Source organism: Mustela erminea, chromosome 18 (assembly GCF_009829155.1).
Source record: "Mustela erminea isolate mMusErm1 chromosome 18, mMusErm1.Pri, whole genome shotgun sequence".
Classification (NCBI taxonomy): domain Eukaryota; kingdom Metazoa; phylum Chordata; class Mammalia; order Carnivora; family Mustelidae; genus Mustela; species Mustela erminea.
The window spans coordinates 50,791,621-50,805,498 of NC_045631.1; the positions used below are offsets into that span (position 1 = coordinate 50,791,621).

The following is a 13,878-nucleotide window of genomic DNA, read 5'->3' on the forward strand; positions in this document are numbered from 1 at the left end:
GGGGTCAAACCTTTTCTAACACAGAAAGAGACATTTCTTGCGGCAATTTTCTTCTTCCTCTTGGAAAGGCAGCATTTCCTCTTCTCTGCATATTCTTTGCGGAGGCAGCTGGCGATGATGACCGGTTTCTGTAAGTGATAAGAAAATCGTATCAGACTTTCTCTCCATGAACTTTGAAGCTCTGTCTTCCCACTGGCATGGCCCCTCATGGCACAAGACATGCCATCACAGAAGACCTTCCACAAGGGGACACGTTTCCTGGCCATTCTCCAGTCCTGGTCCTCAGTTTTGGAGAGAAGAGATGGTCATTTTCCCCTCCTACCAATGCAGTTACTCAGAAGCACAGTATTTGGTATAGAACAGGAGGAAAGAGACTTGGAGAGGTACTGAGTTCTGTTCTAAGGACAAGGCAACCAGCTGCCAATTAGACTTTGCTGTGCAGTCCATACAGTGCCATTATCCAAGGAACAGTGCTAATGTGTCACTTTGTTCCCATTCTAAAATTCACAAGTTCTGGGGTGCCTGGCTGGCTCAGTTGGTTCACCATCTGCCTTCAGCTCAGGGTCCTGGGATCGAGCCCTGCCTCAGACTCCCAGCTCAACAGAGAGTCTGCTTCTCCCTCTCCCTCTGCTCTGCCTCCCCTCCCCGAACCCCCACCCCCCAACTCTGGCTTGTGTGCTCTCTGTCTCAAATAAATAGATAATAAAATCTTTGAAAAAGAAAATAAAGTTCTTTCTTGGCGTTTGCAACTTCAGTGGTACTCCGCTTCTTGGCTTTTATTCCAAGAACGACAAACGGAGGTGACATGACTTTTAATCTGTTTGTTTGAGGTAAACAAGATGACGACTTCCTAAAAGGAACTCGTCGTGATCTGTGCTTGTATGGACCAAAGAATTCAGAATTATTTGAGGATCGGACTCTTAGATCGACTACGTTCACTGACAAACGTTTGTGTTCTTTGATGAAATGAGGACTTCCCAGGGGTTACCTCCTCAAAGTTTGTGGAATTCAAGGCATCTGCTGTTCTCATTCTTTCCATTTGAACATCTTCATCTTCCCCTTCGGGAGCTTCCGGATTTTGACAAACATCGGGGTTTCTTGGAGAAATTCTAGAGTCAAGAGTCATTCATGAGTCATTGATCCGACGTTTTCATCCTTGTATTAAGAATACTGCCTTCTTGGGGGCACCTGTGTTAGACATACTGCATTCTTGGGGCATCCTTGTATTAAGAATACTGCATTCTTGGGGGTGGCTCAGTCGGTTAAACATCTGCCTTCAGCTCAGGTCATGATCCCAGGGTCCTGGGGTGGAGCCCCACATGGGGATCCCTACTCAGTGGGGAGTCTGCTTCTCCTTCTCCTTCTGCCCCTTCCCCTGCTTGTGCTCTCTCTCTCTTAAATAAATAAATAAAATCTTAAAAAAAAAGATACTGCATTCTGTAAATCTTGTGCTTTGAGTAGGTTGGGTAATTAATAAAAGATTATAACCTCTTTTCAGTGAGGTGACCCGTCCTCCCTTCCTGGCCTAGTTTCTATCAAGGGCACTGCTATATTTAGTGACCCTTGCTTGCTTTACATACACTTTTCATCCTACTTATCTGTGGAACATTCTTTTTCCATGTTCACTGGGCAACTTAGTATTTGTTATCTAACAGAGGATTTTTTTTTTTGCCTTTTCTTTCCAAAAATTTAATTTGTATCTTTTTCTTATTATAATTTAAACAAATTTTTAATAAACATATAATGTATTATTAGCCCCAGGCGTACAGGTCTGTGAATCGCCAGGTTTACACACCTCACAGCACTTACCATAGCACATACCTTCTCCAATGTCCATAACCCCACCACCCTCTCCCTACCCACCTCCCCCTGGTAACTCTCAGTTTATTTTGTGAGATTAAGAGTCTCATGGTTTGTCCCCCTCCCGATCCCATCTTGTTTCAATTATTCTTTTCCTACCCCCCAAACCCCCACATTGCATCTCCACTTCCTCATATCAGGGAGATCATAGGATCATTGTCTTTCTCCGATCTATAGAGGATTTCAAGAGCAGAGTTGAATGATGTGATTTTTCTGGAAACCTTAGCTTTAACACCACTGCCATGTTGGTATGATTATATTCCCTTGGGGATAATGAGTCAGAATTTTTGAAGTCAGGATGGTCTCAGAAAATACAAATCAGATGCTTGGTCTCTGTGAAACCTGGCTATTTCTTGGAAATAATGTGTCAGATTCACTTTCTCCTCCTCTGGTCCTTCAGACCCATATTCTATTCTCTCTCACCTCAACCTAATCCCCCATACTGATCTTAGATTTCGCCTTGCCCATTCAACTGTGTTAATCTTTAACTGTTAGTTAAAGATGAATAGATAAAGAGTTAAAGGTCATCTTGGAAGTTGCCCACTCAACTGTCTCTAACAGGTAAAGATGAAACCAATGGGCGACCCAGAGGGAGTAAGATGCTTATGGCCATATCCTCGCACAGTGCAAAAAAGACAATCTCAGCTTTTAAGTCCCATAAATACCTGGACCAGTCTGTGACCCATCAGTTGGGCTTCTTACTACACAGGCAAAGATCATAATTATTGCTGTCTTTGGTCTTTTGCTCACTCGTTCTTCCTTCCTGGATTGACAACATTCCTTCAACTGCCAATCTGCTTAAATGGGTTGCTATTTAATTGAAGTAGTGACATGTAGCTTTTCCCACCGTTCTACTGCACATAGTGTCCAAGCCCTTAATACTCAATGTCTCAGGTCCATTTCCCCCTGTACTTAAAATCCTCTTTGATTTAGATATTTAGACCTCTGTTTTTTGTATTGCTGCATGGTTGCTACCTCAGTCTATCCCAGGACTTGGCAGTTCTTTACTGATTGGTTAAGTTCATGCACAAAAAATACTTTAAGTATTAATGATTGAAATAAAAGAAGTAAATTTGATTTCTCCCAACCGAAAGAAGGGATCCTTCTTCATTGATTTCTTTCCAAATTTCCATTCCAGACATCGAAGAATAAAAAGGAAGATGATAAAATGAAGGAAAGGCTGGGAAGAAAGAGAGAGAGAGATCCATGGTCAGGAACACTCAAAGAAAAATATTTCACATCGGAAGTAAAATAGGAGAAGTCAGACTTCTCCAAAGACACAGTTGAAAAAACCATTACGGATTTCCAATGATCTATTTGTCAAACTGTGAAACTATCAAATTCATTTTCAATCTTGTTTACAGAACAATGGAAACAAATTTAATTATAGAATGCCATTACTTTATGTCACTTCCTCCAAAACTGGTACAGTGTTTTCAAAAATTGAGAAGCATGTTACCTGGTCAGTCAATCTTTGAGAAAAATTTGTTCCATATTTTACAAATACTTTATCTCCATGGTCTATCCATAGGTCTATCTTAATATCCATTGGTCTATCTTAATAAAAAAATGTTTCACTGTGTGTACAGGAATTAAAAAGATTCAGTAGAGTAAAAACACAAATACTGTTAAAGACAAGAGTGTTCTTACAATTAAGACTATCAGAAATGCCTCTATACTTTCTAATTCTTCTTCAGTCAAGAAATAAAATATGGCCACCTGCAAAAGGAAAAAGAATGGTGAAATTAGGAAGTTTTTTGGTTTCATGAGTTTTTTCTATATGAATGTGAACTGACCCACTGAACAGCTCTGTTAACACGTTGCCTGATTTCACCACGGGTATTGGTAGATGCCCATTCCAAAATGTGTAGTAAGTGGTGGTATTTCTTCCTCCCAAGGTCGATGAGGCACTGTGCTTTTATTTGAAGCGACAGGATTTAGCAATTATGCCTTACCTGGTAAGACAATCTTGGGCATCTCTGTTAGCCTCTTCAAATAATCAGAGAGAAACGGGGTTTCTCCTTGTCCCCCTCATGACCCTGAGATCATGACCTGAGCCGAAGGCAGAAGCTCAACCCACTGAGCCAGCCACCCAGGTGCCCCTCTTGAGTGCGTCATTAAAGGCCAATGTGGTTCCAAGCAATATTTTTACCAGAGCTTCATACAGCTTCCTATGCCCGTTGATCCTTTAGAAGACCCCTTTCTTTTTTTCCCCTCCCTTTCCCCATTGTCACTCATGTACTGTATCTTTGTTCCTTTTGTAGAAGTCTATAATTCTACTTCTCTATCTATATGTTTGTAGAAGTTGATAGTTCTCTAAAAATCAGTTAGAAAGAAAGGGGAGGGGGATTTTATTCCTATTGAAAGCCTCTCTAGAATCTTGAGATCCCAAAGATTAGTGATATTTCATTTGCCTCCTCCTGAAACTGAGCACCCAGGAGTGTAGAAAGGCTGCTCTATTGCCCACTACCCTTCGCCCTGTCTCCCCACACATGGACCAGGACCAGGTTTTCTAACTGGAACACACCGCCTATCTGGGAGGAATTCAACTGGCATCCATGAGGTAGACATCTTTAAATGTCATGTATATTCAGCATGGGCAAGGGCCCCAACGCTGAACATAGCTTCCACAACTGGTTAAGCGTTTCCGCGACATGGGGCAGACAGTGGCATTACCTACCTCATAATATAACAACATACAGCCAATTAACGTGGCTTGTGGTACCAGAAAGGTGATGCAGTACAGGGTGACATGTTGAAAGCTCTCAAAGAACAATATAAACACAGAGATGCTGCAGATCTAAAGAAGATACGGACATGCATGTTAACCACTCTGCATTTCCACATATTCTCCAAATTGAGATGGTTCATCTTGAGGATATTCCTAATTTCAACTCCCACCTCAGAAACGCAAGGGCAATCAGTGTATCTCCATTGACATGTTCTCTCAGTGACTTAGCTAGATTCCTTTAACCCAGAGCGTCATGAATGAGACGTGATGGGATAAATCTAGGATCTAACAGATAGCTTACTTTCATTTCAGAAAAGGAAGAAAGTTGGCATTATATTTGTTTTGCAGGTAAAATTAGTAGATAAGCACTAATCCGAGGGAACACAAACGGACATCTCCTGGGAATGATGGAATGGCGACAGTGAGGGGAGACTTCCATTAGGGACACCAGTGGGGAAACACACGGAACAGCCTAGAGTGGCTTCAGTAGAAGTACTCCAATTCACAATTCAGGGAGAAGAGGTAGTTACAGGGATAACAGGAGCTCTCAGACTTTTTCTTCTAAAACACTGCAATCATAAAAGCTTCCTAAAAGTCTTTGTACTTCTTTGTGTAACAAATTACTATTTTTAAGGCATTCAGCATATTCTTAAAAATATAGTTCTTTCTTTTTAAGATTTATTTATTTATTTGAGAGAGAGAGAGAGAGAGAGAGAGAGAGACAGCGTATGAATGGGGTGTGGTGGGAGGGCATAGAAAGAGAGAGAGAGAGAGGATCTCAAACACACACCCCACTGCATGTGGAGTCTGATGTGGGGCTTGATCTCATGACGCTGGGATCATGACCTGAGCCGAAGGCAGAAGCTCAACCCACTGAGCCACCCAGGCGCCCCTCTTGAGTGTGTCATTTAAGGCCAATGTGCTTCCAACCAATATTTTTACCATAACTAGGACCATGCCCATGCTGTACGTTTTCCTCTCCTTACCATGCCAGATGATTACCAGTTCCCAGGACAAACCTGGACTTTCTCCCCTGAGTTTCTGTTCACGCACAGAACCACCAGTCTTCTCTAGCTACTAAAATCTCACTCTTCAGGTTTAAACTCCTCAAGCAAATCTGTGCTCTCATTTTCCTAAGTTAATCCTTCCCGACTCCGGTTGTCATAGAAACAATCTCTGAAAAAGAGAGAATCTTTTCCTTCCCACTTTGCTTTAGTCAGTGGCTGTTTACTTCTCTGTTTACCCTCTGAGTTCCCTCTCAGGGTTGAAACTATCTTTTCTGTGTTATTGGTCTTAGTTTGTGACACATTGTTGGAAGCCAACTAATACTTGTTGAAATGATAATTTACTTTTTGGCCGCTGGAATGACAGGAAATTAGAATAGATACTAGGAGATGACACATATTTTTCCTTCCCAGTTTAGATAAAATAAGTGTTGCTTTTATGGAATTAATTCTAGTAGAGTATAGAGAAGAAGTTTCTAGTTTTAACTTGCTAGCAACCATATTTGTAATCCTCATGGCTTTGAGGAGGTCTTGGGGCTTATTTATTCTCAGTAAAAAGAAGATAAAAATGGTTTCCAGGTTTCCGTCTGGCAAATACCTTATGATTGTAGAAACAATTCAGTGACTTTTAAAAGAGACAATGGTAGAAATTAAGAAGAGGAAAAAGATGCAGATTTTGAAAAGGCTCCTATATAAGGAAAACAAAATATTTTAGACTATAATACTAATTTTTCATTCTACTGAGGGCCCATTTTAAAGGAATGGCTCAGAATTCTTTATTTAAATACATAAAATGAATGTTCACAAGCAATACACTTACCATAAAGAAGCAAAAAGACCAAATGCCACTATTTCTTTTCCCCTTGCGAAAAATGAATGAAATCACATATGTCAAGAAGATAAGGGAGGCAGCATAGCCAAAAGAACACAGGATCTGAAATCAACAGGAATGTTTAGTTAAAGACAAATGCAATTTAAGAAAATGTTAGGGTCCAAAAGATTGTCAGAGCACCAGGTTCTACAGTGATTTGATTTGCAAGAATGTAAACATCAAGGCAAACAGTTTGCCCCTTCAAATGCTTTCCTTAAAGCATACAATGATATTGGTTCTATGAAGATGGTCACTCACTTGTATAATCTCACTTATAAGGGTCATCAGAGTGCCGTCGAAGTTTAAGCCGTAGTCCATTAAATACATAAGAAGGAAGCTCAAGGAGTACATGGGAACATCCACCAACGCCTGCCCACACCAGTACGCAGAAGGGAAGAGCCCCGAAATCCACAGCTGGGACTGAACTTTGCTCTGATTAAAACACGGCAAAGACACAAAGTGGTATTTCAACTTAAGGCTTCAGAAAATGTGGTTTATGGAAGGAAATATTCAAGCAAAATTTTCATTTGTAATAATTCGGCAACATGCTATAAGCAGCTGGACCAAGGGATACGGAGAGTCCCAAACATAATCAGTTTGCTGCTTTGGTTAACAGCATGGATGTTCATCCCACACCCGGTAGAAATCATGTGAAGGAAGGTCCAAGTGTAATGACAGTAAACTACAGAGAGATGAATGATGTACAGGAACCTAAATCAAATTACATCTCAGATAGGAGCCTCATTTGGCTAATCAGAGACCATCAGCAAATTAACTATTTTTTAAAAGATTTTATTTGTTTATTTGAAAAACCAAGAGAAAGAAAAAGTGCATGAGTGGTGGAGGGACAGAGGGAGAAGCATACTCCACTGATCAGGGAGCCCAATGTGGGGCTCGATCCCCGGACCCCAGGATCATGACCTGAACCGAAGGCAGACCCTTAACTGACTGAGCCACCCAGGCTCCCCGAATGTAACTATTTTTAAAAGAAAAAGTATATTCAAAATTGTTTAATTGTTTATCATAATTGTTTAATTTGTGCCAAACCCCATACCACTTGATAAGTAATTTTAAAGTATGGGATTTGGTATGTTTATTCAGAGAATGACAAGAATACAAAGTACGTGATATTTATTCATGTAATAACATTGATCTACGTATGCATAAATATTTGGATGGTTAATAAATCTTTGAATGTGTGTTATGCCAAAACAACCCCAATGCATCATTCACTTATAATTAAAAGAATAAAGCAAATTTATATTATATAAGAATACATACTATATTATATATTTATGTAGAATATAAAGTGTAGTATTTTATACTTATAAACTATATCATTTTGGGGAGAGATTTGTGCTCACTGTTTGTATATAATAAATATATATAAAATAATATTACATTCATAAATATTATATACTTTGTATTCCTTGTCTTTCTCTGAATAAACATCCTAAGTTACATTTTTTAAAACTACTTATCAACTACTTAAAAATACTACTTAACTACTTATAAATAGTTAAATTCATTTGCTGGTGGTTTCTGATTAGCTAAATGAGGCTCCTGTTTTAGATGTAATCGGACCTAAGGATACTTATCCAAATCTCCCATCACAGCTCTGTTGAGTTCACACAATGTCTAACAAGGTTCTAGTGCCGGACTGATCTGTGGGTGAAGCCATGAGAAGGATGAATTGTGATTTCACGTTACTGACAGAGCACCTGTGTGCCTGGGTCTGCCATCTACAGAGACAGGAAATATGGAAGGGGGTCCACATTCAAGAATACCATAAATTCAGCTTTAGAGACGTGAAGTTTGAGTGTGTGATGCTGCTCGCAGTGGGGACCCTGAGAAGGGAGTTCAGATCACCCTGGAGGGAATGTTAGAAATTAGAGATCTGGGGTGCAGTTAAATCTGTGAGTGATGGGTTAGGCAAAGGGAGTTTGAAGCCCTCAGGTTCAATGAGCTTACTGAGGAGAAAATGACATCTAGCATGATAAGAGAGATAAGGGCTGGTGTCTAAGGAGTTCCAGAATTTAGAGACAATGGGTAAGAATGAGATGTTCCACTAGAGGGAGATAGACAGTGGCAGGGTGTTGGAACCATGATGGAACTGTGGCATCACATAGGCCAGAGAAAGAGTGTGTGTGTTTCCTATGGGAGACTTTTTTTTTTTCTCTTAAAGATCTTACTTATTTATTTGCCAGAGAGAAAGTGAGGGTACAAGCAAGGGGAGGAGAAGGCAGAAGGAGAAGCAGGTTCCCCACCGAGCAAGTAGCCCGATGTGGGACTTGATCCCAGGACCTTGGGATCACAACCTGAGCTGAAGACAGATGCTTAACCAGCCACCCTCCCCGTGGGAGACATTTTTAAATTAGGACAGCAGGATGGCTGACAGTTACATCAGGCCAGCAAATAGCATTCCCCAAGATTCCTGGAGGATTCCTGGAGTTTCTACACTAGGAAGAGAAGAGGACATTATTCTGATAGCATTCCCTTCCTTTGGACAAGAGAATTACTTTGAAGAGGGAGGAAGTTTCAAACAGATAAAGATGGTTAGACAAGGTCATTTTGTGTAGAAGTTACCAAAATGGAACCATTAAAGGATATTCTATTAAGATGTGTAAATAAAGCTGAAGCGAGTTGGCCTGGGTTGATTAGTCATAAGTTCACCAGCCTATGACTGCCGCTCAAAATTGGTCTCCACCCAGAACTACTGAATCAAAATCTTCATCTTACAAGGTCCTCCAAATACTTGTAGATACATTGAAAATTCACTGGGATTATTGGAAGAGTACCTGTAAATGAAAATTATAAACAGATTGTCCGTTAAACATTGAAATTTATTTTTTTTTTAAGGATTTTAAATTTTTTATTTTTTATAAACATATATTTTTATCCCCAGGGGTACAGGTCTGTGAATCACCAGGTTTACACACTTCACAGCACTCACCAAAGCACATACCCTCCCCAATGTCCATAGGAGAAGAATAAATGAAACAAGATGGGATTGGGAGGGAGACAAACCATAAGTGAAATTTATTTTTTAATCTGAGTTGTCCCATTTTCAAAATACTGTTTTCTTTTATTTCAGTTATTTTTTTTCATTAACTTTTTTTTCAGAAGATTTTATTTTATTTTTTTTATTTGACAGTCAGAGATCACAAGTAGGCAGAGGGGCAGGCAGAGGGAGAGGGTTGGGGGAAGTGGGCTCCCTGCTGAGCAGAGAGCCCAATGCGGGGCTCAATCCCAGGACCCTGGGATCATGACCTGAGCTGAAGGCAGAGGCTTTACCCCACTGAGCCACCCAGGTGCCCCTCATTAACTTTTGAAATGTAATTTTGAAAAATATCCCTGTTTTTCAGAGTCCATAGTCTCTCATGATTCACCTCCCCTTCCAATTTACCCCAACTCCCTTCTCCTCTCTAACTCCCCAGGTCCTCCATGCTTTTTGTTATGCTCCACAAATTAATTAAAAAAGAAAAAAGAAAAAAAGAAAAATATCCCTGTTAAGTGTACAGTTGCATGGGGTTTGACAAATGCATATATCCCTGTACCACACTCATAATCAAGTGTAGAGCATTTTCATTCCCTGTCACCCCCAATTTCCCATGCTCCTTTACAGTCAATAGCCTTTACCTTGGTCTGTTTTATCAGGTCTGCTTTCTGTCACTATGAATTTATTCTACCTTTCTGAGAATTCCCTATAAATGAAATCATCCAGGATTTACTCTTTTCTGTCTTAATTCCCTCAGTCTAAGTTGAGCCATACCCATGCCGACACATTTTCAGTTGTTCCTTCTTTTGTATTGTTCAGTAGTATTCCGTGATGTGGAATCACACATGAAATCACATGACGATATGGCCACATGAGAGTTTATTTATCAATTCACAGCTTGATGGAAATTGGGGTTGTTTCAGATTGTTGGCCATTATGAATAAAACTACCAAGAATGGTAATGTACCAGTCTGTATGCAGAAAGATGTTTTCTTTTCTCCCAGGTAAATACTTAGGAGAGAAATTCTGGGCCATACAATATATGTATTTTTAACTTTACAAGACAGAGCCAAATTGCTTAGCAAAGTGATTGTGCATTTTACATTCTTGCTGACAAAGCGTAAGAGTTGCAGTGTTTCCAAATCCTCAAATCCTCAGTCATGTTAATGTTATTCATTTTATTTAAATGAGTAGAGGGACTTCATTGGGGCTATTTTCCTGATTACTCTGATATTGGCCCTCCTTTTATGGGAGCATTTTCCTTCTGTATATCTTCTTTGGTAAAGTGTTTGTTCAAATTTTTGTCCATCTTTAAAATAGGCTACCTTTTATTACTGAAGCTATATTTTATTAAAATTAGGCTATCTTTAAATTTAGGCTGTCTTCTATTACTAAAAGTTCTTTATATTCTTGACATAATATTTTTTTAAGATGGCACGCTTCACAGATTTTTGTGACATTGTGTAGGGACACTGTTACGCTTCTGCAAATCTTCCCAATCTAATTTCTGTGCTGCCAACACAAGCATGATACAAGGCTTTTGTTAAATGTACGAGTGTGTGAATATTTTTCTCCCGGCAAAGTTTTTTACTCTATTATTGGTGTTTTACAAAGAGTAAGGTTTTAACTGTGATGAGTTTCAAGTTCTCATTTTCTTTGAAGCATATGCTTATTCTGTCCCATCTAGGAAATAACTGCCTACCACAAAACCTATGATTTATTTCAAAATAATTTTGTATATGGCATGAGGTGAGTGTTGAGAACAATTTTCTTTCCTCATATATCAGTATCAGGTTGTTCTGGTAAAATTTGCTGAATTCCCTGATTTTACTGAAAATCAACTGGTAATATCTAAGTGGTCTATTTCATTTCATATGCCCATATTACTCTCCTAAATAAATACAACACATTCTTCTTTCCTATAACTTTGTAGTAAGCCTTGAAGTCAGAAGCATAACTCACCCAACATTGTTTTTTTCTTTTTCAAAGTTTTGTCTGTTCTAGGCTCTGTGTAAATTTTAGAATCATTCTCTATCTGCAATCTATATATTTATCCCTATATTTATAAAGACTTAAAAAATGTTGGATGCCTGGGTGGCTCAGTAGGTTAAGCGACTGCCTTCGGCTCAGGTCATGATCCTAGAGTCCCAGGGTCGAGTCCCGCATCAGGCTCCCAGCTCCATGGGGAGTCTGCTTCTCCCTCTGACTCTCTCTCCTCTCATGCTCTCTCTCACTCTCTCTCTCTCAAATGGGTAAATAAAATCTTAAAAAAAAAAAAAAACACGTTATATCTTAGGACTTCTTGCTGAGTTGGCTGCTCTGTTAAACATGCATAAATAGCCCAAAGGAAAATCCTATAATTATATTACCTTCAGCTTCTATCTGTACAAAATAATGAAGGTTTAATTATTACCTTATAATCATCAATGCTGCTCATGGCAATATAAGGAGAACATGAGGATATCAAAATCAACCAGAATATGGTATATATTTGGAATTCGAATGGACTACTACTCTCTCTGTCCTGAAAATGCAAAGAATACAATGAGCTGAATAACAGATTCAAAATTTGTTTTCTGGAATACATTTTAAAAAATATTAAACTAATGATATACACTCCTCCCTTAGGTCCCCAAACCCTTTCCTTATCCATTTTTGGTTCCAAATTTGAAGCTTAACTCTTGGCTTTCTATCCCAATTCATGGGTAAGGAAAATGACTCAAAGAAGGTGAATGAATTGATAATATGACAGAGTTGGAAGATAAAAAAGGATTAAGGTTTGTCATTTTCTCATGTTATGCATCTCTTACGGTAAACAATAAATCATGATCATTCACATTCCATTTTTAACTCCTATTTAATTATTTCAAATGTGATAGCTTGAGTCAAAAAATCCTATCAGATGTTTTATTGGCACAGTGATGATCAGTATCTGTCTAGGTATACCTCGAAATCAGATAAACACTGCTCGAGGGTTCAAAAGGAGATATAAATTACAGTCTGAGAAGGGGAAGTGAAATCTCCAAGAAAAACCTTTGACCTTGGCTACACACATTTGTTGCTCCTGTTTGGAAAACTCTTTGAGGACCGAAGATTCACAGACTCTCCTGAAAGCAGTTCCCATGTTACTTTCATGATCTACCTAGGTAGTGTTTGATTACACAGATTACTGAAAAAAGTTGTAAGCAGAGTCTGGTCCTCTTCAACCTGACCGTGAGAGAAACCCTTGCTAACTACGGGAAGGTGAAATCTGGGCTTATTGACAGGACCTTTTTGGAACACCTTACAAGCTGGGTGGGTTCAGTATTCAGTGGTAAGCCCGTGACTTTGAGCAGGACAGACACAAGGTCTAAAGCTATGGAAGACTATTACTTGAGCAGTGAATAGGTAAATTCAAAGAGAACAGGAAATGAGTTGCTGGAGATACCAAAGTTCAGATGTTGGGCACCTAAATACAAGGTTAATTAAAGTGGCTGGTGTCAAACTTCTTGTGGCTAAAACAGAATGTTTTCATAGATGGAAGCTCAAGGCAAATTACTCAGTTGGTATCCTCCCTCAGAAACTAGAAAACTGATAGGAGGTTAATGAAATGAACCATAGAGTAGGTTCTAAAATCAATTAATACTTAATGGAGAATTAGAATTTTTGCTTTAATGATTTACCTTCGTACACATTCTTAATGAACGGGATTTTTATTTTCTGAACACACCATGACTTGACGTATGTTGTAAGAAATTAACTCAAGATCTTGCAGGAGTGTATAAAAATAATAGTGGGTTGGCCATATATAAAACCCGTATATAAAACCCTATAGTGGTACGGAATATAGATAATTGGCTGACCTCTGACATTCATTTATGCATTTAACAAATAAATTAATTAGTGCTTATCATGTTCCAGGCCCTATCTCAGGTACAAAATACTTTGTAGTATTAAAAATATATGGTCTCTGTGTTCGAAGAACTCTCTAAGAGAAGAAATATATTTAGGAAATAATAAAAAAGGAATAGTTACAAACTCTAATAGGTATTCTGGTTTCCAAACTTACAAGACGGTATATAATCTAATCACCCGGGATCCCCCCCCCCCCCCCCCCGTCCCCAATGCCTCCCCCAGGTATGAAAAAGCTGGTTTGGTAGGTCTAGAGTTGGCTCAGATAATGACTATTTATTACAAGAAATTGGAGTAATTCTAATGTAACCAGTCTGCAATTTTGGCCTGAACTTTGTCCTAAATTTTTTTCCTTTTGTAGCATTTCTAAAAGTACTACTAAGACTTCAACTTCTTTTCCTCTCTATCTCCCTCCCCCCTTTCCTCCTTCCTTTCCTTCAGTCCATCTTTTGCTATTTTTGCACTAGTCTCAGGGCCGCATAAGTTCATTTTTGTCCCATTCTCTTCGAAAAATATTTTGTTA

General features: G+C 39.0%; 1 protein-coding gene across 3 annotated transcripts in view; it reads right to left on the reverse strand.

Annotated features, from left to right (window-relative positions):
* ABCA8 (ATP binding cassette subfamily A member 8) overlaps window positions 1-13,878 on the reverse strand; it is a 69,148-nt gene that overhangs the window by 9,695 nt on the left and 45,575 nt on the right. For all 3 annotated transcript variants that reach the window (XR_004280452.1, XM_032320132.1, XM_032320133.1), the window contains 8 exons: window positions 11,878-11,988; window positions 6,725-6,898; window positions 6,416-6,529; window positions 4,541-4,660; window positions 3,511-3,579; window positions 2,949-3,040; window positions 989-1,109; window positions 11-128 (listed from right to left, as the gene is read on the reverse strand). Coding sequence is in view for 2 of the 3 variants with exons in the window: in XM_032320132.1 (XP_032176023.1) it covers window positions 11-128; window positions 989-1,109; window positions 2,949-3,040; window positions 3,511-3,579; window positions 4,541-4,660; window positions 6,416-6,529; window positions 6,725-6,898; window positions 11,878-11,988 (919 nt within the window). In the remaining variant the exon portion in view is untranslated. The remainder of the gene's footprint in view (window positions 1-10; window positions 129-988; window positions 1,110-2,948; window positions 3,041-3,510; window positions 3,580-4,540; window positions 4,661-6,415; window positions 6,530-6,724; window positions 6,899-11,877; window positions 11,989-13,878) is intronic.